We start from the raw sequence: 22408 nt of genomic DNA, 5'->3' as shown, positions 1-22408 counted from the left end.
TATCTGTTACAATAAGTTCAAAATACATGGTTACTGCTTGGTACAATTCAACTCCTCATAGTTAGCCAAACTGCAAAGCATCGTAGGACTCTAGCTCCCAGGCAAGCCTTAGATTTTTCCTTTGGCCGGTTTAGATGGCAGGCCTTTTTTTATGTTTAATCTCTCATGGCATGTATCAGTAAGAGGAAACTGAAAAAATAGACACTTCCCTTTTGGCTAGCACTCCCCATGTAGCATCCATTGGGTTTCTTTCTGTCACTTAAAAAAAAAAAAGTGAGAATGATAATTCCCAATAAAGGTTGGTATGGTATGATCCTATGTTTATATTGGGGCTGTCAAGCGATTAAAAAAATTAATCGTGATTAATCGCACTGTTAAACAATAATAGAATACCATTTATATAAATAGTTTTGGATGTTTTCAACATTTGCAAATACATTTATTTCAATTACAACACAAAATACAAAATGTGCAGTGCTTACTTTATATTTCTTTTGATTACAAATATTTACACTGTAAAAACCAAAAGAAATAGTACCGGTATTTTTCAATTCACCTAATACAAGTACTGTAGTGCAATCTCTTTATCATGAACAGTGAACTTACAAACGTAGAATTATGTACCAAAAAAAACACATTCAGAAACAAAACAATGTAAAACTTTAGAGCCTACAAGTCCACTCAGTCCTACTTCTTGTTCAGCCAATTGCTAAGACAAACAAGGAGATAATGCTGCAGATATTTGCAGGAGATAATGCTGCCCACTTCTTGTTTACAATGTCACCTGAAAGTGAGAACAGGCGTTCGCATGGCCCTGTTGTAGCCGGCGTTGCAAGATATTTATGTGCCAGATGCACTAAAGATTCATATGTCCCTTCATGTGTCAACCATCATTCCAGAGGATATGCATTCATGCTGATGATTTCTGCTCAATAACGATCTAAAGCAGTGCGGCCCGACGCATGTTCATTTTCATCAACTGAGTCAGATGCCACCAGCAGAAGGTTGATTTTCTTTTTTGGTGGTTTGGGTTCTGTAGTTTCTGCATTGGAGTGTTGCTCTTTTAAGACTTCTGAAAGCATGTTCTGCACCTCATCCCTCTCAGATTTTGGAAGGCATTTCAGATTCTTAAACATTGGTTAAGTACTGTAGCTATCTTTAGAAAGCTCACGTTGGCACCTTCTTTGCGTTTTATCCAATCTGCAGTGAAAGTGTTCTTAAAATGAACATGTGCTGGGTCATCATCTGAGACTGCTATAACATGAAATGTATGGCAAAATGCAGGTAAAACAGAGAAGGAGACATACAATTCTCCCCCAAAGAGTTCAGTGACAAATTATTTAACGCATTATTTTTTTAACGAGTGTCATCAGCATGGAAGCATGTCCTCCGGAATGATGGCCAAAGCATGAAGGGGCATACAAATGTTTAGCATATCTGTCATGTAAATACCTTGCAATGCTGGCTACAAAAGTGCCATGCGAACGCCTGTTCTCACTTTCAGGTGACAATGTAAATAAGAAGCGGGCAACATATCCCGTAAATGTAAACAAACTTGTTTCTCTCAGCGATTGGCTAAACAAGAAGTAGGACTGAGTGGATTTGTCGGCTCTAAAGTTTTACATAGTTTTGTTTTTGAGTGCAGTTATGTAACAAAAAAAATCTACATTTGTAAGTTGTACTTTTACTATAAAGAGATTGCACTACAGTACATGTATGAGGTGAATTGAAAAATACTATTTCTTTTGTTTATCATTTTTACAGTGCAAATATTTGTAATAAAAATAATAATATAAAGTGAGCAGTGTACACTTTGTATTCTGTGTTGTAATATAAATCAATACATTTGAAAATTTAGAAAACATCCAAAAATATTTAATAAATTTCAGTTGGTATTTTATTGTTTAACTGCACAATTAAAATCATGATTAATTTTTTTAATCACAATTAAATTTTTTGAGTTAATCGTGTGAGTTATCTCTGATTAATTGACAGCCCTAATTTATATATAGGGTAATGTCTAGAGAACCTAGAGAACTCTACTTTCATGAGGTGCTTGATGAGAGAAGACCGTGTGCATGAAGGAAGGAATAAGCCTGATGTTGAAACAGTTTTGGCTCTCGCTCTTCTTATACTTGAACACTGAACATATATAGAGAGATTTAATCAGGAAAATAATATAACCTCTGAGGTAAGTGAATCTGGGCAGTGATACTTAGGGAGGCAAGAACCTGAGAACTGCTTAGACAGGATCCATCATTTTCCTCATCTGTTCTATTTGTCTACAGCTGCAGCATCCATGGGTATGACAATGCTGAATATCTTGAAATAGTGCCAGGTAGACAAGGATCAGGCCCTGTAGGACTATAAATCAACAGCAACATATTGAATAGAACCTGGAGCAACTGAATGTTTCAAAGGGGGATGAATTCTGAGCTATGAAAGAAAGGTAACTGTCATCTTGGAAACTGGTGGCTGGAGTGGAACAGTCCATTTTAAGAGATTTGGAGTATAATTGGAAATACACAGCTATCAGCCAATACATGCTGCATTTGTACAGTGCTCTTGTAGGGTGTGAAGGAACCTAAAGAGAACCTAAGGTGTGAAGAAACCTACAGGGTTTCTTAACAATGCAAAGACAGTTTACCGGGTAGTTTATGGGGCCCATAATGAAAATTTCCACAAAAACCTGTACATTATCAAAAGACTCACTGTGGTCTGTAGTTTTTTTTTTTTCTCTTTTTTTTCTTGTCATGCATCAACCCACAATGCTTATGAAAATGCAGAATTGTTTGGCACAAAAGATCAAGATGCCAAAGGGAAGGTTGAGAAAGAATGTATCATTCCAAGCACACTGGGACTTCCTCAAAAAAAAAAAAACCCTTGTTCTGGTATACAGTATCGTTGGTGGCTTCTGCATGTGATTTTCTAATCAGGATGGAGGTTCTGGCCTTGAGTATAAATATATGAGCGCTCCCTCTGGGGTGTACTGCATCTACTGAGCAGAGCAGTTAACCTAGATTGAGCATCTCCACCATGAAGACAGCTGGTGTCTTCATGGTCCTCCCTCTGGTACTTTTATGTTGCTTCTCAGGTGAGTACTCTTTGCTGTAGCCTCTTTAGAGTAGGGTGGCCAGACAGCAAATGTGAAAAATCGGGATGGGGTGGGGGGCCTATATAAGAAAAAGACCCAAAAATTGGGACTGTTCCTATAAAATTGGGACATCTGCTCACCCTACTATAGAGCCATGTGTTTGTTGCTTCCTAGTCCTCTGGAAGCCTTGACTATTAAAGGATAAGGTCAGTGACATGCTTGTTTTTAAGAAGAATCCTGAGATCCGGCCTGTTTTGCTTGGATAGTAGACAATCCAGGGAACCATAAGAGTACAGGTTAATGTTAATGTCCTTTGACAAAATCTCCCCTTTCCCATGGTGCTGTGAAATGTACCATATGACAATTGGTTGCAACTAGAGATGGTGGTAAAACATTCAATTTCAAAATATCAATGAAATTCAAAATTCCAAAAAACTTGGGGGAAATTTCAGTGATTTTTTGGTGAAATTCCTCCCCTCCCCCGGCACCTTCATTTTTCAACCAGCTATTCAGAAGGTAGACATTCTTCAAGTTTTTGAATTTTCCGTTTTTTAAAACACTTATTATGGCAAAGTTACCATAAAATGTTAACATGCTACATCATACATTACTTATTAAGGATCAGGTTAATATTCAAAGAACTTGGATTCAGATGCCATGTGTATAACTGGGACATCAAATTTGTGAAAGGACTCATTCCAAAAAGAATTGAAATCATTTTGAAAGATGTTACCGAGAAGACTAAATATTAAGGACCTGCTTAACATCCATTGACTTCAATGGATTTCTAAGCATAAAGTTAACTTCCTGGCTTGTAACTTTCCTGCCTTATTCCCACTCCTCTGCACAACGCGTCATGTGAAGCACTGGATCCATGCGCTGAGAACTCCTAAACAGTGCCAATGACTGAAAAGGTTTTTGAATGATCAGGCTTAGAAGAAAAAAATATTTTCAAAAGTTGTAAGGTGCTATTAGTTACCCTGCATCTTCAGTGGAGCAGAAAACCTGAAAAATATATAGTAATAATAAGCAAATGATAAAGCCCCTTATTATATTTTCAAATGGTGCAAAACCCCACATATGGCCCATTTGTTGCAGAAAAAGAGTTCAATGGACATTTTTCTTGAATTAATGCTTATAACCTGATTTCCGTCGCAGGGATTTGTCTCATTGTACATTGAGTATCCATATTTTTCCTCTAGGTATTGCCAGTGAACCTCCGAATCAGGTTAGTCCAACTCTTCCTGTTTAGTAATTTTCACTCTCCCCTAATCATTAGGGAATTGCATTGTGGCCAACTTTTCCATGTCGGAAGAAACACTAAAACTAGTTAAGAAGGTGTTCAGATATTAGTGATGAGTGCAGTCTAGGAACCTACTTCGAACAGAGTAGTGGGCAGGGCTGGGTTAATCAAAAAGCAAAATGACCCCAGTTGTTATCATTATTGCTATTAGTTATTATACATTGGTACTGTGGTACTGATATTTCCAGCTGGGATATAGGAATACTTATTTTGGGGGTGGATTAAAAAGTTCACTTTCTATAGGAAAGAGGATATACCCATGTGTTTCATATGGTCAGTCACTGAGTTTACCACACTGATAGTAGATAGTAATGCTGGCTATTATGGAACTAATATACCCCTAAAAGAATTAACAGTAACAGTTATCATTCATTCATCTATATGTCTAGAAAATAATATATTTACAGTTACAGAATGATTGTTGTGCTTATCCAAAACCACCAAAGGGCAAAACCCGCTGCTGTACATAGTGTTTTTCCTTCCAAATGCTTTACTAACTACACGATATTCATAGAGCATCATGGAAATGCAACTCGCACTTGGGCAGAGAGTAGTTCCAAACTACAGAGCACACTACCCCAGTGGTAGGGAGGGGAGAAGTACTAGCAAAGACACATGGAAAAATCCTACTCTCACCTGTGTCACAACTGTTCTTCTGCATATAAAAGCCAGGGCTGGCATTAGGGGGTAGCAAGTATGGCAATTGCCTGGGGCCCCATGACACAGGGGTCCCTGTGAAGCTGCATTGCTCAGGCTTCAGTCCTGGCTGGCGGGGCTCAGGGCCCTGGGCTTCAGCCCCATCCATCTGCCCTGACCTAAGTGAGTCTAGTGCTGGTTCTGCTTGGTGGACCCCCTGAAACCTGCTCGCGGCTCCCGAGGGGCACCAGACTCCTGGTTGAGAATCACTGCTCTAATACACCCCAAAAGAATGAACACTAATAGTTATCATCATGTATTCATCTGTGTGTCTAGAAAATTATATATTTACAGTTGCAGAATGATTGCAGTGCTTATCCAGAAGCAAAGGGCCAAACCTTCCTCTGTACAACAGAGTACCGTCCTGTCTGTGGCACCAATGGTGTGACGTACAACAACATATGTTTTTTGTGCACCAGAAAATGGTGAGTAAATAAATCAATATTTTCTATTAGCAAGAATTAGATCTACTGCGGCAAATGATACAGGAATGCTGAAAACTTAGAGTGGTCAAAGAATATTAATATGAATATATCTGTCCCAATCACATGTTATACATCCCATGTACTTCTGTGTAATTCCACAGTGATCTTATGAGATGTATTGCTGTGCAGGGACATTCATTTTGATCTCTTTTTGTGTTTCAAGGGAAACTGGAGGCAAGTTTAACCTACTGCATGAGGGAGTATGTATGAAAAAGGTAAATCCAAGTGTATTCTATTTTTCATTAGCATAGTGTTTTTCCTTCCAAATGCTTTACTAACTACACGATATTCATAGAGCATCATGGAAATGCAACTCTCACTTGGCCAGAGAGTAGTTCCAAATTACAGAGCACAGTACCCCAGAGGTAGGGAGGGGAGAAGTACTAGCAAAGACGCATGGAAAAATCCTACTCTTACAAAAAGGGCCATGGGCTTTGTAATGCTGACTTACAGGAGACAGAAACTTGGTATGCCAGATCTCATCACCCCCAACATAAACCCCATTGCTCTCCCTGCCCCCACCTTTCCTCCACACACACATTGACTATAGGCAACTGATTTATCACCTTTGGGAGAAAGAAGGGCTGATCTAACTGATAATATTTCAGCCTGTGATTCCAGGCAAAAAGATGTATTTCTGGGTTTAAATTTAAAACACAAAGCCATCCCCTCCACCTGAAAGCAAAATATATTCCAAATCCCAAGGCTGCCAACACAGTAAAGGGGAGTAAACCAAGACGTTTATAAGAAGGAATTGTAAAACTCTATTAGTAGTATCCATGTAGTCTCTCTTCATATTCTTGTACTAATGAGAATGAAGTAAACAGTAAGTGAACTTTTTAATCCACCACTAGAATAAGTATTCCTATATTCCAGCTGGAAATATCTGTACACTGTGAAGTCATTGATAGCAGTTGACTCCAACCAGGTTCAGGGCTTCACTGTCTTATGGCATCACATAAGGAGATGCTGTTTCTGCCCTGAAATGCTTCCAAATCTTCACTCAGATAACTACTTCTTCATTTATCAGGTTGATTGCAGTAAATACCCACGAACAAAAGACCCACGCAAGATAGCCTGCCCACGAATCTATGCACCAGTCTGTGGAACTGATGGTGCCACTTATAGCAATGAATGTCTGCTGTGTGCAGAAATCTTGTAAGTCCTTGAATATTACCTTTGGAATAACTGAATCAATGGTAAGAGATGCTAAGAATAGTTCTCGTGTATAAGCATTTTATTTATACAGGGATATATCAATGTCCTGAGGTAGCTGAGTCCCTGACTCACATCCATATTCTTTTGACCTCTTCTGGTTAACCCCTATGTCCCCCGGACACCATAGCTAATATGATCCACTATCCCAGGGATGGCAAACTTTTTGGCCTGAGGGCCACATCTGGGTGGGGAAATTGCATGCAGGGCCATGAATATAGGGCTGGGGTTGGGGTGCGGGAGGGAGTGTGCGGTGTGGGAGGGGGTGCAGTGTGCAGAAAGGGCTCAGGGCAAGGGGTTGGGGTGCGGGAGGGAATGCGTGGTGTGGGAGGGGGTGCAGTGTGCAGAAAGGGCTCAGGGCAGGGGGTTGGGGTGCAGGAGGAGTGCGACAAGGGGCTTAAGGCAGGGGGTTAGGGGACTCAGGGCAGGGAGTTGGGGTGCGGGGTGCAGGAGGGGTTTGGGGTGCAAGCTCTGGCCCGGCACTGCTTACTTTGAGCGGCTCCAGGGTGGCAGCAGCGTGCAGCGGGGCTAAGGCAGGCTCCCTGCCTGCCCTGGCCCCACGCTGCTCCCGGAAGCGGCCAGCACCATGTCCCTGCCACCCCTGGAGGATGGGGGGAGCAGAGGGCTACGCGTGCTGCCCTCGCCTGTGGGTACCTCCCCTGCAGCTCCCTTTGGCTGCAGTTCCCCGTTCCTGGCCAATGGGAGCTGTGGAAGGTGGTGTTTGCAGGCGAGAGCAGCGCGTGGAGCCCTCTGCCCCTTCCTGCCCCAGAGGCTGCAGGGATGTGGTGCTGGCCGCTTCCGGGATCGGCGCAGGGCCAGGGCAGGCAGAGAGACTTTCTTAGCCCTGCGGCGCCACGGGGGTGGCAATCCCATGGGCCAGATCCAAAGCCCTGACGGGCTGTAGTTTGCCCACTCCTGCGCTATCCTCTAGCTCAGTGGTTCTCAACCTTTTACTTTCTGAGGCCCCTTTTCCCCTAACATGCTATAAAAACTCCACGGATCAGCTGTGCCACAACTGGTTTTCTGCATTCAAAAGCCAGGGCTAGCATTAGGGGGTAGCAAGCAGGGCAATTGCTTGGAGCCCCACACCACAGGGGGCCCTGTGAAGCTAAGTTGCTCAGGGTTCAGCTTCAGCCCGAGGTGGCAGGGCTCGGGACCCTGGGCTGCAGTCCTGTGTGGTGGGGCTTTGGCTTTCTGCCCGGGGTCCTAGTGAGTCTAGCGCCGGTCATGCTTGGCGGACCCCCTGAAACCTGTTCTTGGCCCTCCAGAGGGCCCCAGACCCCTGGTTGATAACCACCACTCTAGCTAATAGGTTTATCTTTATCTATGCACCTAACTACAAATCCCAGATCACAATGGGAATCCATGATTGGTTAACATCAGATCCATGCTGACTTCCATCAGGATGATGAGCCTCACATTCCCAGTAACTTCTGAGATTATATCAGAGAGAATTTGATCATTACAAATCATCCCTCTGAAATATTCCATATGTTCTTAACTGTTTCTGTAATTTCATAGTGAATTCTGGAGAGTTTTACTCACCAGGTAGACAATTTTATTATTCACAGACAATAATTGTCTTCTCTCTTTCAACTTTTCATCCTGTAGAAATGGGGCTACCATAATATCTTATGTCTTATAATATCTGTCTTATAATATCTGTAGCCCTGATTATACTTCATGACATGGTCCGCTTATGCCACAGTGGCAGCATAAGGGGGTTTAAAGAGCCTCTTTACTCCCATCTCAAAGTTTTCTCAGCACACTATCATACTAAAGTAATAGCTGTGGGTGCAGAAAAGTAGGAATGGAGAATCTGGCCCACTCTGACTTTCTTTCCCAATATGTAAAATGGAGATCAAATTACCTGCTTCCTAGAGAAGCCTCATTGCTTAAAGAAAGGTGCTATGTTAGCTCAATAGATGAGTCTTACAACAAATGACTTATTACTCCCAACAACAAATGGGGTTATAATGTCATATAACTATGTAAGCAGAGTCAGGATGAGCTCCACCCTGACATCTGGTGGTGAGGTGTGGCAAGTTGTGGAAAAGAACTTCAGGGGCCGATCTCATTTGCATAGGCACACCCACCCCGCCTAGAATGAGGCCATAGCTGCCCAAATGGTCACTTTGCCTGCTGTGGGATCCCCAGTGTCTCTGTTATTGGGGCAGGAAGAATAAATTGTTATTACCCTGATTATGGGAACTGTGCTTGGAACTGTACTTGGCCTTTTGTTATGATGGAGGGACTCACCATCAACTAAGTAGCACTCGCTAGGCAAGGATCATGGGTTCCAAATCTCTGTGAATTGAGAGAGACTGGGGACAAGTATTAATACTTGGTGGCATGGGCCCCTTGGTGAGGCAAAAAATTGGCAAAACATGCGAGATAACTGATCAAGATATCAGAGAGGATTAATATGAATATGTCTGTCTCGGTCAAATGTCTTGTACTATACAGTCTATTTCCTTTATTTTTTTACATGTGACAATGAGATGTTTTATTTTGAAGAAATACACATTATGCTTAATTTTTCTCTTCTCAAGGATAACTGGAGTTAACATTGGCATAAAACATGAAGGCGTATGTAACCGAAAGGTAAATCTACACATATTATATTTACACTAATATAGTGCTTTTCCTCCCAAAGACTTTACAAACTATAGTATGTACACATAACACCAATTATGTAGTCATCACTTGGGTGGAGAGCGGCAATTAATTTGCACACAGCAAACTAACCAAGTAGTGAGGGTGGAAAATATTGACTGAGGAGATACATAAAATCTTACTCTGACAAAAATTGTCATAAAAACTTAAATGTTCATGCAGAGGAAACAGGACCATCTGCTGATTCTGAGAGACCTATGCACAGTAAATTGTGGGGGGAACTGAATTGATCTACCATGGAAGAATGAGGGACTCTGTGGAATTTTATCTTGTGAAATCTAAATCAAATAGATAATGTTTAGATTAGAAGGCATTTTTGAGAATTTGCTCATACAAGGACTGTTGCATTGAGATCATTATCTCCATTTTCCCTCTGTTCTAGTTAAGCTTTTGTATGTCACTCATCCTAACAACTCTAAATATTGTCTCTCTCTAGATCAACTAATGGAAGAATTGGCATAAAATAGAAAATATTATGCTTCAGTATAAATGATAAATTCTTCTGATTCCTTTATGTAAAGATATAGTTGCCATTTGTCCTGTTCATCCAGCATTCCTGATGGCATTACCGTCTTGAATTGGCCGTTCAATAAAGCAAATTTAGCAGAAATGTTTGCCTTTGTTCTTTTATCACCACAAAACATAGTGGGATTACTTAAGGGAATCATTGAATAAACAAACTTTTCTCTAAAATTCTCTATGAAATGAATAATCCAAAATTAAAAGAATCAATTTGATAATAAATGTGTTCTGGGATTGGATTCTAGTGCGGAGTCCACAGGAAACACACACAGTGGAGGACCTGAGTTAATATCAGTCTTCCCCTGGAATCAGTCCAAGGAGCTGCTGATCAAATAATAATCCAGGCTGCACCCATACATTCACCTTTCCCTCCCCACCATCCCCTTAGATAGCTACCTGGGCAGCTATCAGGATTTTCATCAGTCCCTTCATGCTGGGTAAATACTTTGAAGGTATGGAGAGATTTCTGGTAACGCAAAGTTGTGCCTCGAAGATACATGCAACACTAGTCATCCAAATTAACTTGCCAACCATCCTTAAAGGTGAAGTGTACATTGCATATGCTAAAGTGTATATTTTCATAATCCAAGAGAGATCTGTTAAATTGTTGATGTCCTAAGCAAATATCTAAAGACCTAAGATTAAAATCTTAACAAGATGCTTTCCTGTTCTGTCACAATAGAACTCATTAAAAATTGTTCATTTCCAACATAATGGTCTTAGATTTCAGTTTTTTTAACCTTTTGAATCTACTTTATATAGTACTTGTATTAAATTGCTGTGGAGGTGGTTTGGGAATTGAGTTGTTTGATTCTGAAGTGAACGGTGTCAGGAACACATCAAAAGAAATGATGAGGGATGAAAGTAATATTACATTCTTACTGGTATGTGGACCGGCTCCAGCCCCCGGAAGGGGCGGGGCCTCAGGCGGAAGGGGCGGAGCTAGGGGGGTCAGTCTCCCACAACCAGCCCATCCGTGCTGCCTGGTACCCGCCACCCGGGGCTCCGGCGGCGATTTAAAAGGGCCCAGGGCTCCAGCTGCTGCCGTGGTAGCGGCGGCCAGGAGCCCCGGACTCTTTTAAATCTCCAGCCCCGGGGCAGCTGCCGCTTTTCTCTCCCCCCCTCCCCCACCAGCAGCCAGGGGGGCAAAAGGGGCAATGACATTAAAGCGCTGCTGCAGAACGCTTTAGCATGGGATGTGTACTGGCCCGTACCGGCCCACTTTCACTCCTGGAAATGACACCTTGTTCCATGATGCTCTTATGCCTCTATAACAGCTGAGGGATTCCTGCACACAAACAACTTCAGGGATGGGAGACAGAGGTGGGACTAGCTGAAGATACAATACAATACAATATGCATCCTCAATTCTCCAAATCTTATAGGAGGCCTGGAGTAAGTTTTGATAAGCAAGGTTGTGGATTATTTACAGCATTAGCAATTAAACAGCTATTAGGAGATATGGAATTCTGCGTAACATGTTCAGAGAATCAAGATTCTACAAAATATGCAGAAAATATTCTAGATTTTACCCCATGCAAAGTTCTGGCACTTCTATCCTTCCATAGTAATTAATACTAATCCCCTCATGGGACAGTCCCATTTATCATTAGCAAAGCAGCTCTCCCCTTCTTTAGGTCTATATATTTTTGTTAGAATGGGAAGTCAGAACATGTCCTTCACAGGCAAGGGAGCTTCTGGTGAGTTTTCACTGTAGACTCTCACTCTCACATATTAGTCACCCTGAATTTCTGCCAAGGAGTGAGGCATGCAAATTTTGTTTGCCAAGTAAAGTTTGGTTCTTGTCCTATGTCCTTCGACATACTCAATATCCTAATATCCAGATGCTAGCTGTATCTGCGCTTGGGAGAGAGTAGGTATGTATGTATGCTACGCTGGTGCCATCTAGTGCTGCAACTAATGTTCTGTCAGCAGGTTCTAGATTTTAAATTTCTACAGAACAGCAACAAAGAACAAATTTATCTTTTCAGCAGAGTCTACCAGCTCCCCACTGCTGGTTTTCACTGTTCAAAGGAGAGGCCCTGTCAAGGATGGCTGGATGCAGATACCTTCAGTTCAGGCCTTACACATCAGTGCTACTTCTGGGTCCATGGGAGCATTGCGAGTAGCGTGAGATTGTTTGTCTTCTTGGGAGATTGAATGCAGGTTCAACCACAAGTTTTCCTCTTAACCCACTCAGTAAGCAGACCCTCAACTCATCGTCATCAATCCATTCTGGCACCACCCCCTCCTCCTTATCCTCATATAGATGGTGAAGCACACAACATATCCCAATCACATGTAGGGAATTAAACATTTTATTAAAACTGTTAAAAAAATTATATAATACGTAGGTTGAGAGAAGCGTGTCTGTACATCTGGGTATAGTGCTTAGATTATCCACAAATACAAAGTTTGTTTTTAGAAGTCATGTGATACATACAGTACATAATCAGCAATAACCCAAATTTAGGAGAATAAATTTAACAATACAGTTTAGGTATTAGAATCCAAATACTCAGGTATGTCACTCATGAAAAGTTGTACAGAGATTTGGTTGTGGAAAGCAAAATATATCAATGAGTGGAAATTGTCCCTCAGTAATCACATGTAGGGAATTAAACATACTACAGTCTAAATGAGTCTGTATGCAGCACTATTTTGCTTTCAATAAGCCAAAGGTACATTCCACCATCCTGCACTTTCTCAATGTGTCATTAAGGAGAACAATGGACTAGCTCACCCAGGTGGAAAGAGGCCAGACATCTAGAGCACCTTGCCAGCGCATCTTGTGTAGGTGTCCATGAATGTGCCAGTGTCCACAAGAGCTTGTGTAATGATGGTATCATACCCTTTCGTGTTAAGATACTCACTTGCTTCAAATGGCATTCAGAGGATGTGTATATAGGCATGCTGCCAATCACACCTGCACAGCTCAAGAACCCATCCATGCAAACACCACAATTATTTCAGGGATATTTCCAAATTCTATAAACCTGGCCTCGAGCACAGCATTAATTGCCTCATGAACTTCCAAGACTACTGAACCAGCCATGGATTTGCAAAGCCCAAACTGATTGCCAACAGTTCTGTTAACAGCCTGGAGTTGCCAGCTTCCACAAGGCAATAACAACATGCTTCTGGACCATTAGTGACTCTTTCATCTGGGTGTCCTGCCACTCCAGGGCCAGGGCAAACTCCTCACACATGGGAAAATCCTGGGCTCCTACCGGTCATCCCATGTTTCTAGCACAATGTAGTGCACCACTCTGCACTTGCAGTCATTGTCTAGAAGCAGTGGTCTGCATGGCTGGGGAGAATCTACCCTGAAATACAGCATCGGTTCAGTCCAAGTCTCCATGGTCCCAATCTGTTGTTGTATTTCCGCGTGTTACTGCAAGTTACTGCCTCTGTCTTCTCCAGGCTAACAGCCACTTCTGAAAGGCTTACTACCATCTCTTGGCAGCACCTTCTGCAGAGGCCCACCAAAGAAACACTGCCTCCAGAAGAATTGGCAGCTGTTGCTCCCAAGCAGAATCCATACCTTCAGCCCTATCACACCACCTCAGGTCCCACCAGGAAATTAATTTCCCAGGCCTAGACCATTTCCACCCACAATCCTCAGAGTGGGCAGCTAATTTGTCTCACACCACCCTGTGAAAGCAAGCATAGAGTGACACAGTGAATCAGTGCCCGGTGACATATTGGATATGCACTTATGTATCTGTATTATTTCTCACAACTAGACAGAGCTCTAGTGCTGACGTGGGGCATGACCGTAGCATGCAGATGCAGACAATGTGGTTTGCAACTCTAGTGAGTGAGGCTACTGTGCATAGACTAACTTGCAATTGCTTAACCTGTGTTAGCCTGAGTAAATGCATAGCCACAGGCTTTCCTACTCCACACCATTAAGTCTGGTGTTTTGGCCTTCTCTACAGTGCCTAATTGTGCCAGGGCTCAGCTCTGGCACTTCTAGGCTTGGCAGTTCAAAGCCCAGTTATCTCTGGGCTTGCCGCGTAGTTATGAAAGTAAAAAAATTACTTGAGCCCTGGCACCTAATTGCTTGAGCCCCAGCACCTCCTTCATTACAAATTAAGCACTGCTTCTCTAGTGGTGGCTGGTCCACACATAGAGGTTGAGGAACCTGCTACAGTTGTTGCCAAGAGTGGTGAGCTCTTTAGTGCCGGAAAAACCAGCCTATGCTTTTTAAATCCAGCAATCCCAGTTCAAATCCCACTGCTGATAACCCACACAGGAGCGTCACATTATACATGCAACATTTGCAGAGCTCCCAACCTAGCCAGGTCACAGTTTTCAAAAGTGGACAGTGATTTAGGCTCCCTCATTTTTGGGTGCCCAAACCTGAGACATTGGGTCTTATCTCCAGAGGTGAGGAGCACCGACAGTTCCCATTGACTAGGCCCAATGTGACTCAAATTGAGTACCCAAAACATGAGGCATCAGTGACTACTTTTCAAAATATGGCTGTAGATTTTTAAACTTTCCAATAGATTATTTTGTATTGTGCGCTACCTATTTATAGAATCTCACAGTGCTAGGCTAGCCCTGAGGATTTTAGGAACATTTGGAGAAAATAATCATTAAAACCTTTCAGTGTGTAAGAGTGAGAGCTGCAAACCTTTAAAAAATACAACTAATTATTTTACTTTGGTTTTGCCTTACACTTTATTGAAAGACAGAGAAGGCTTTCAGAGCAGTGAAATATGTGAACAGAAAATTAAAACCTGGTGGGGCTACCATCTGTGAGTTTTGGAGAACACCTTGTATGGCAGGACTCTTGCACTGCCCTACTTTTTTAGAAGGTTTTGGAGCACAGCCGGGAATTGCAGATTAATTACTGCTGATTCATTGGTTCAGGTGTGGCTTGTTAGACACCACTTTTAATATAAAGGAGAAGGCTTCTAACATATTCTGGGGGGTGGCGGTGGCATGGGTAGGTGGAACACAGAGAAGACAGAAAGAATCCTAGAAGCTGCTAAACCGGAGGAGTGGGTTTTGGCTGGGAGTGCTTATGGTATTGATTTGCAGTTGCCCTTTTGTTTATAAATCAGCCCTCAGGAGGGTGATTTTTTTGATTCTCTGAGTATGTTGTTTCTATCTGGAGCTCACTGGGCACTCATCTAGTTTATACCCTAATAAGGGAGAAATGTTCACAACTGATTTTTTACCTGCACAATGTGTTTTCCCCATTATACTTAGGGCCAGATCCTGACATCAACTGGAGTTGAGGCTGTTCAGCATCTCGCAGGATTAGAGCTCTACAGCACACTTCCTTAACTTTATACAAGATGCACAGTAATGACTATACTAGGGGCAGTGATGAGCTGCCAAAATCTTAACAACTGGTTCCCTCCTCACCCCCTGAGGGGGTCGTTGCCCACTCCCGACCCCCAGGACTTCTGCCCTATCCAACCCCCTGCGTTCCTTGATGCATCCCCCCTCCCCGCCCTGGATCCCTGCCCCATCCACCCCTGATTGCCCTCAGAACTGGGCAGAAGGGTCTCGTGAGCCACCGTAGTGGGGTGCCACCCCCACCCCTAAGAGCCAGAGGGACCTGCCGGGGGGCAAGGTGGGGAGGTCCCGGTGGTGCTTACCTGGGGGCAGCTCCCAGGAAGCATCCGGCAGGTCCCTCTGGCTTCTATGGGTGGGGGGGAGCATAAGCTAGGGGGCCGCTCCCCCCGCTGATCACATCAAAAGTAGTGCCTTAGGCTAAGGTGCTCCATGGCTAGAGCACCCACGGGGAAAATTTGGTGGGTGTGCACCCACCGGCAGCTCCCCACCCCGTCCCGGCCCCAGCTCACCTCACCTCCGCCTCCTCCCCGGGCTTCCTGCGAATCAACTGTTCGGCGGGAAGCCTGGGAGGGCTGAGAAGCAGGAGGCGGCGGCTTCACACTCAGGCCGAGGGTGGCAGAGGCGAGCTGGGGCGGGGAGCGGTTCCCCTGCGCCCCCACCCCGGGTTACCTGCTGCGATGCAGGCGGCCCTCCTTGCGCCCCCCGCCCCAGCTCACCTCCGCCTCCCTGGGCCTGAGTGCGAAGCCGCTGCCTGCTTCTCAGCCTGTCCCAGCTTCCCGCACAAACAGCTGATTCGCGGGAAGCCGGGGGGGGGCGGAGAAGCAGAGCGGGGCAGTGCGTTCAGGGGAGGAGGCGGAGGCAGAGCGGAGGTGAGGTGAGCTAGGGACGGGGCGGGGAGCTGCCGGTGGGTGCTCTGCACCCACCAAATTTTCCCCTTGGGTGCTCCAGCCCTGGAGCAGCCATGGTGTCGGCGCCTAAGGCGCCTCTTTTGGCCGGTTAAATTTAGAAGCCCTTTTAGAACCAGTTGTCCCTCGCGGAACAACCAGTTCTAAAAGGGCTTCTAAATTTAACAACCGGTTCTAGCGAACTGGTGAGAACTGGCTCCAGCTCACCACTGACTAGGGGCACATGTATAATCTTAGGCCTTTCAGGGAGTTCCTGAGGTATCAGTACTACCCAGGCGCTCTCTCTGAATTCATTCTCTTGATCCATTTCCATAGGTTTCTGAGAGATCTTACCCCATTAGCGATTGCTTGCTTCCCCCTTATCCCTATATAATGTGAATGCCTCACATGGACTCTAGAGTTCTGTACAAAGGACAATGGGACAAGTGACATTCATTGAGTCCACAAATCCCCATGGCAGCCAGTCAATACTGAACATATTTTCACCTACTGTCCAAATACTGGTCACACCACATAAGTGTTTCACAAGCCATGACCCACTCATAATGTGATTCATTTTGAAAATGTCCTTTAGAAACAGAGGTCTTTAATATAAATCCATATTGCTGAGTGTCATGTTTTGATGTAGGACCTAATCATAATCTACATAGACTGGATACTGTACTTCACCAGCCCAAGCTAAGGAATCACTGTTAAAAATGTGAACGGTAGCAGAATGGTCCAGTTTTGTGGCAGTAAACTGGAGATAATTGTGTGTAAATCTCTGCTGTTGATCTGAGGCAGGGTCACCATGTGACGCAAACTTTCCTCATATTTTCTGCAAATTATGTTTTGAAATAAACATTCCTACCTGCCTGCAACTGCCTGCAGAGAAATTCCTGTGTCAGTAATATCCTTTGCAGATGATTTGCTAATCCAGGTCCCGAATCTGATTACTTCTATAGATATACAGAACCCATATATATCTGCAAACACAGTCGGGGGTTAATTGCAAGGATAACTACCCAGCAAAGTACTAACAGAATCAGCACAGACCAGACACCTGTCTTCACCATGAAGCTAAAAGGTGCCTTTGTGTTCTTTTCCCTGGCATTTTGCTGCTTCATTTTAGGTGAGTAACTCTCTCTACTCTGCGTCATGTATTAAACCCTATGACAGACACCTCTGGCATCAGAAATCTTGACTATTAAATAATAATGTTGCTTTCACTTATTTTCTTAAAGAGAAGATGAAGGTAAACATTTTGAAAATTGGGTGTCAAAAGTTAGGCACTCAGTGCCAGATTTATAAAGGTTTTTAGGTCCCTAAAGATGCAGATAGGTATCCAGTGAGATTTTCAAAAGCACCTATCTGCATCTTTAGGTGTCTAAATACCTTTAAAAATATGGCCCTTCGAGCTTGGTTTTCAGAGGTGCTGTGCACCCTAAACTCCAACTGAAGTCAATGGGAGCTGCAGGTACTGAGCATTCTTGAAGATCAGGCCCATAAACCCTAAATAAGTGGTCTGATTTTCAGAGGTGCTGAGCAGATCTCATTGAAGTCAGTGGGAGTTACAGATGGTCAGCACCTCTGAAAATTAGGCCAGTAAGTTTGAAACTTTTGGCCTAAAGCCCTGTCGTCTATGTGAGGTGTGGCACTTTTCCTCACATTCGGAGTTGATGCCCAGTGGTCTTGGCCAAAATTTTCCCTCCCCTTTGTTGTGCACTGGGATGTTGACTATTGCTCTCCACCCTACAGGTGGCTGCACTTCAGCACTAGATATTGTTTGTAAAGCTTCTGGGAATTGTATGGGATGAAAATGTGATGACAGGAAATTACATAGATTTAAATAATTTAGACACAGAAATCAACAATTTGCATTCAGCTGGGCTAAGCTAGTTTTTGCCATGTTTTAAAGGTCTTTTAGTTTCATTCTGTTAGGTGTTTTAGTTTTGCTATGCTTCTCCTTAGCAGAGCATAACTCCTAAAACAATCAGTGATGTGAAATAATAAAAAATGCTTATTAATTAATAAAATTAATACACAACCCATAAATGCCAGTAATATTAGGTGATGTTTGCTGAGTTAGAAAGTGCATTCTATTTTTCTACACACAGACTATTGCATTTAATCTCCTTCAAAGATTTTGTCTTATTCTTTCTTTCCTATCCTGTAAGCATCCTTACAGCTCCATAGTTAAGGGTGCATTGAAATTTGCAACTAAAGCAGAAATAAAATACCTCTGTTAGACACTTAAATGATGGAAATTATTTTTTAAAATTTACACATCTGCTCTTTGGGATCATTTAAATGTTTTATAATAAATTCTAGGACACATTCTGCTAACTTTCAAGGGTTCCTTTTAAATATTTCCTTTTGTAAAGTCCATATTTAATACAAACAGACATCTATAGACCATCTCAGATCACTGGCAGTATTCATATTTGTCTGTTGTTTTTTCAGGAGTCACCGCTCAAGGTGGGCGTCAGGTAAGTACAGTTCTTTGTGTTTATTAATAGTAAATTTCCTAGGATCTCTGTCTACAAACAATATTCTGGCCAAATTCTCTGTGATGGGGAAACTCTTCTCCCCTAAAACTATGGGAAAAGCTGGTTACATCAAAAATGAGAACTATCCCATTGCTCTATTAAAATTAGAGGGTATACCTGCGATTCAGATAGATGGTCTCCACACAGTCAGACTGATTACTTTTATACACTATTTTAAATGATACAACCTCTGGTTAGAATGTGTGAGATACAGAGAAACAACTGGGGAAATATTTTAAAATATGTCTGTTGCCACAGTGAGTGAGATTTCTTTCTATATCAAATATGTTAATTACAATTATTTACTTAACTGACTTAAAACTGGCAAATATTGAGGTTCTTCTTAGATTTTTAGCTCTGGGTCTTTGTCTTCTGGTTTATCGTTATTAGTCTCATTATGGCAGTGACTTGTAACTGTGAAAAAAACAAAATAGACCTTCTCTTGCGAAATATCTGCAGTATTTTCCTTTTCTTCCAGCAGAATGAACTACTTTTTCCTCACCCCATTCTAGATTTAGGAAACAGTGAAAAACATAGCCCCTGTGTGTGCTTTCTCTTCTCAAAAGATCTAGTGAAGAGTGCAAAATGTCCACTCAAATGTCACCTTATTAATTTTGCAGCCTGACTGCAGGAAATACAAAAATCGAGATGGAACCTGGAGAGGAGGCTGTCTAAGGAACTATGCACCAGTCTGTGGAACAGACGGCATCACTCACAGCAATGAATGTTTGCTGTGTGAAAAAATCTTGTAAGTACTTTTATCATTTCTTTGATGAAGTGAAATCACTGGTGGGAGCTACTAATAACAGCTTTTCTATTTAAGTATTTTCTTCATAGAGGGAAACATCAATTTCCCTAGGTTTCTTATCTCTTGATTATTATTTAATATTGATATTTTTTGTAATGCACAGATCAGGATGGACAGCCCTTTGTTTTGATTGTGTTTAATACCCGTGTGTCCTCTTCCGCTTACCTTCCAATATTCCCAGGCCCAGATCCCCAAAGGGACTTTTATGAATACTTAAAGAGTCAGAGTCATTGGGACAGAGTGAGCAAGAGAATGAACCTATAGCCTGGTAGTTAGGGTACATAGCTGGGAGACCTAGGGTTCAGTCCCCCTGCTCCAATGACTCTTTAATCTTTTACCCACGGTGGAACAGCTTCATTGGGGGAGACTGAGGGAGCCCTCATCAGAATATCCCACATCTCTGAAGTTAGAGCACCTCTTGAGAAGCGTGGGAGACCCTAGTTGAAATCCTTTCTTCTGCCTCAGGCAGAGGAGGGATTTGAACATCGGTCTCCTACATCCCAGGTGAATGCTCTAACCAAAGGGCTAAAAGTTATAAATTGGGGACCACTACCACCCCTCCAGATTTTGAATGGGACCCAGACCTGAAGGCAGCCTCTGAACATGCCTATTGGATTGGGCCCCACACATGAGATAGGCAGGTGAAAGGCTGTCTTTCCCAGTTAGTGAATCACTCTTGGGCTTAGGTGGGTTTAGGAAGCAGTATGCATGCTCAGAGACAGAAACTTAAGCACCTAGGGATATTTCTACCTCAAAATGTTGGTACCAAGTGAGTTTAGGTGCCTGCAAGGTTTGGTGGGAATTTTGTGGATCGCAATGGAGCCTAAAACTGGGACTTAAGCACCTAAATCCCATAGTTCAGTGCCTAAGTCTGGCGTTTAAGCATCTAAGTACCTTTGTGGATCTGGGTCCCAGTGTCTTCTTGATCTGCTTTAGGCTCTAGTTAAGATGTTCATAAATTCCCCAAACTACAAATCCCTGAATGTGGCAGGAGTCAGAGTAAGAAAAGGGACCACCTGGCTAATTTAAACCTGGCCAATAAGCACTGCATGCTTGATAACCTACGTGATAGAAAATGAAAATGTATAATGACTGGGCCTTTGCCAGAAAAACAGAACGTGTGTTTCCTGTATTCTTTTAATATTCTCTGCTTCAAACTGCTTACCCAGTAATATATTTTGTTGTTTATTCACCTTAAAGTAAGATACTCCTTCCCAACTTTATTTCTACTGATCGTACTCTTCCCTTTTTGAAATCCTCTGTTTTGTCATCTCTGAATTTTCTTTTCTCCAAACAGATTAAGTGCATCTAGCTTAACTTCCTGCTATCAGATTTATTGTTCTACACTGCCCCCTGTCCCAGGAACTAATGTCATTCCTGGGGACAAAGCTCAGACGGGTACTTCTTAGTGGATCAAATCCTCCCATTGGGAAACTGGCATTGCTCCACTGATGTCTATGCTGATTTGTAACAGCTGAGGACCTTGCCCCTTGTTCTGTATGGGCTTTTACAGTTCACTGTCATGTCCAGTAATGGCATCATTTCTTCAGCTCAGATCCTGTCTCTCCCGCATACATTCCTCTCATCATGTCCTGTCTCTCCTGCCCACGTATGCACATTGTCCCAGAACATCTCCCTCCTGGGCATGGAATGTGCTGTTGTTGCTGTTCCTGCTGCTCAGGGCCAGCAGACAGGTGGGTAAGGGAGTGTAAAGCTGCCAATACTGGATGTCTTCTCCTTGCTGCCTGCCTTATTGGGCTGCATTGAGAGGCACAGTACGGTTGAGGAAGCCAGCACAAGGAGCAGTGAAAATGGGACTTGGAGGAACGGGCAACTTTAGATGTGTTCTTAGCAGCCCTGAGAGTAGTGCCTAATAGCCAGGAGGACAAATCTTGCCCATTCCTTGCAGCCCAGCTGACTTTACAACTGGTATGAGCAAGAGAAATAGTGAAGCAAACCTATGAGTGCCATTCCATACACTTAAACACCAGCAGTTACATGAGCCTCTCAAGACTATTTTCCATTGCTCCCAGGTTATCATTCTTGGGAGCACAGTATAGTCTTCAGTCATTATGAATGTGTAACTCCCAACAATGTTGGTGTGGAATGCATTTTTATAGATTCTGACTTGGTTTCTTACTGAAGAGTCAGACTACAAATACCAGCACCTGAGTGGGCAGCCTGTGGATATGGCTGACTAAGGAAGAGACAGGTTCATATTGGAACAAATGGTAAAACATATCATAAAAAATATACACGAACAGGGCTGGCCCACCCTATTATCTCAAACTGTATCGTTTATGTTAATCTAACTAATTTAACAGCATCCTTATAACAGTTTTTACTCTTCAGGGTGACTACCATGTACTTACTCATAATGGCTAATCTTTCTTCCTCTTTTCCAGTGAAACTGGAGTCCCCATTGGCATAAAGCACAAAGGAGAATGTTAGCACAATGGTAAATCCAGGGCTTTTATTGATTAATTCAGTGTCAGTTTCCTTTGTTTAATGTGTGGAATAGAGGACTATTTGGAACATTTTACTGCTTTGAACTAAGGCACTGAGTTCATTTATCTGTTTTATAACTGTCTCTTCTCCCCCTCTAGGATGAATAGTGGATGAATTGGTGTAAAGCACAAATAGGAGGTGTTGTAAGAACTCTGAGTAAAGAGTCTCAAATCATCCTGTGCACCAGGGGTTCCTAGTGGCTTCCCCGTGTCTCCTTATGTTTATTCAATAAAGTAAACTAAAAAGGTTTTTTTCTTTTTCAACACAAAGCAGTATATGCTTTTGCGGGGGAATCATTAAATCAACAACTGATTTTACATATCAGCCTTCATAACATAAATAAACCACAGAT

General features: G+C 42.8%; 1 protein-coding gene across 1 annotated transcript; it reads left to right on the top strand.

Moving 5' to 3' along the window:
- The first annotated feature begins 2540 nt into the window (after positions 1 to 2540).
- LOC102938677 (serine protease inhibitor Kazal-type 5-like) lies at positions 2541 to 22006 on the top strand. The gene is made up of 11 exons (XM_043520706.1): positions 2541 to 3094; positions 4297 to 4322; positions 5370 to 5518; positions 5742 to 5793; positions 6609 to 6736; positions 9346 to 9397; positions 10380 to 10443; positions 17132 to 17323; positions 18655 to 18680; positions 19361 to 19488; positions 21954 to 22006. Exons 1-11 carry the CDS (start codon positions 3037 to 3039, stop codon positions 21997 to 21999), a joined length of 921 nt encoding a protein of 306 aa, XP_043376641.1. The 5' UTR covers positions 2541 to 3036; the 3' UTR covers positions 22000 to 22006.
- The last annotated feature ends 402 nt before the right edge of the window (positions 22007 to 22408 follow it).

This window comes from Chelonia mydas, chromosome 8 (genome assembly GCF_015237465.2).
Source record: "Chelonia mydas isolate rCheMyd1 chromosome 8, rCheMyd1.pri.v2, whole genome shotgun sequence".
Taxonomy (NCBI): domain Eukaryota; kingdom Metazoa; phylum Chordata; order Testudines; family Cheloniidae; genus Chelonia; species Chelonia mydas.
This window is presented reverse-complemented; position numbering and strand designations above follow the sequence as displayed.

Excerpts from the sequence above, each read along its gene's own strand:
- LOC102938677 (XM_043520706.1), top strand. The coding sequence starts at position 3,037 with ATGAAGACAGCTGGTGTCTTCATGGTCCTCCCTCTGGTACTTTTATGT. Across the intron at positions 5,519-5,741 it reads TTTTTGTGCACCAGAAAATG|GGAAACTGGAGGCAAGTTTA; the intron begins GTGAGTAAATAA and ends TTGTGTTTCAAG. Across the intron at positions 9,398-10,379 it reads AAGGCGTATGTAACCGAAAG|ATAGCTACCTGGGCAGCTAT; the intron begins GTAAATCTACAC and ends CCATCCCCTTAG.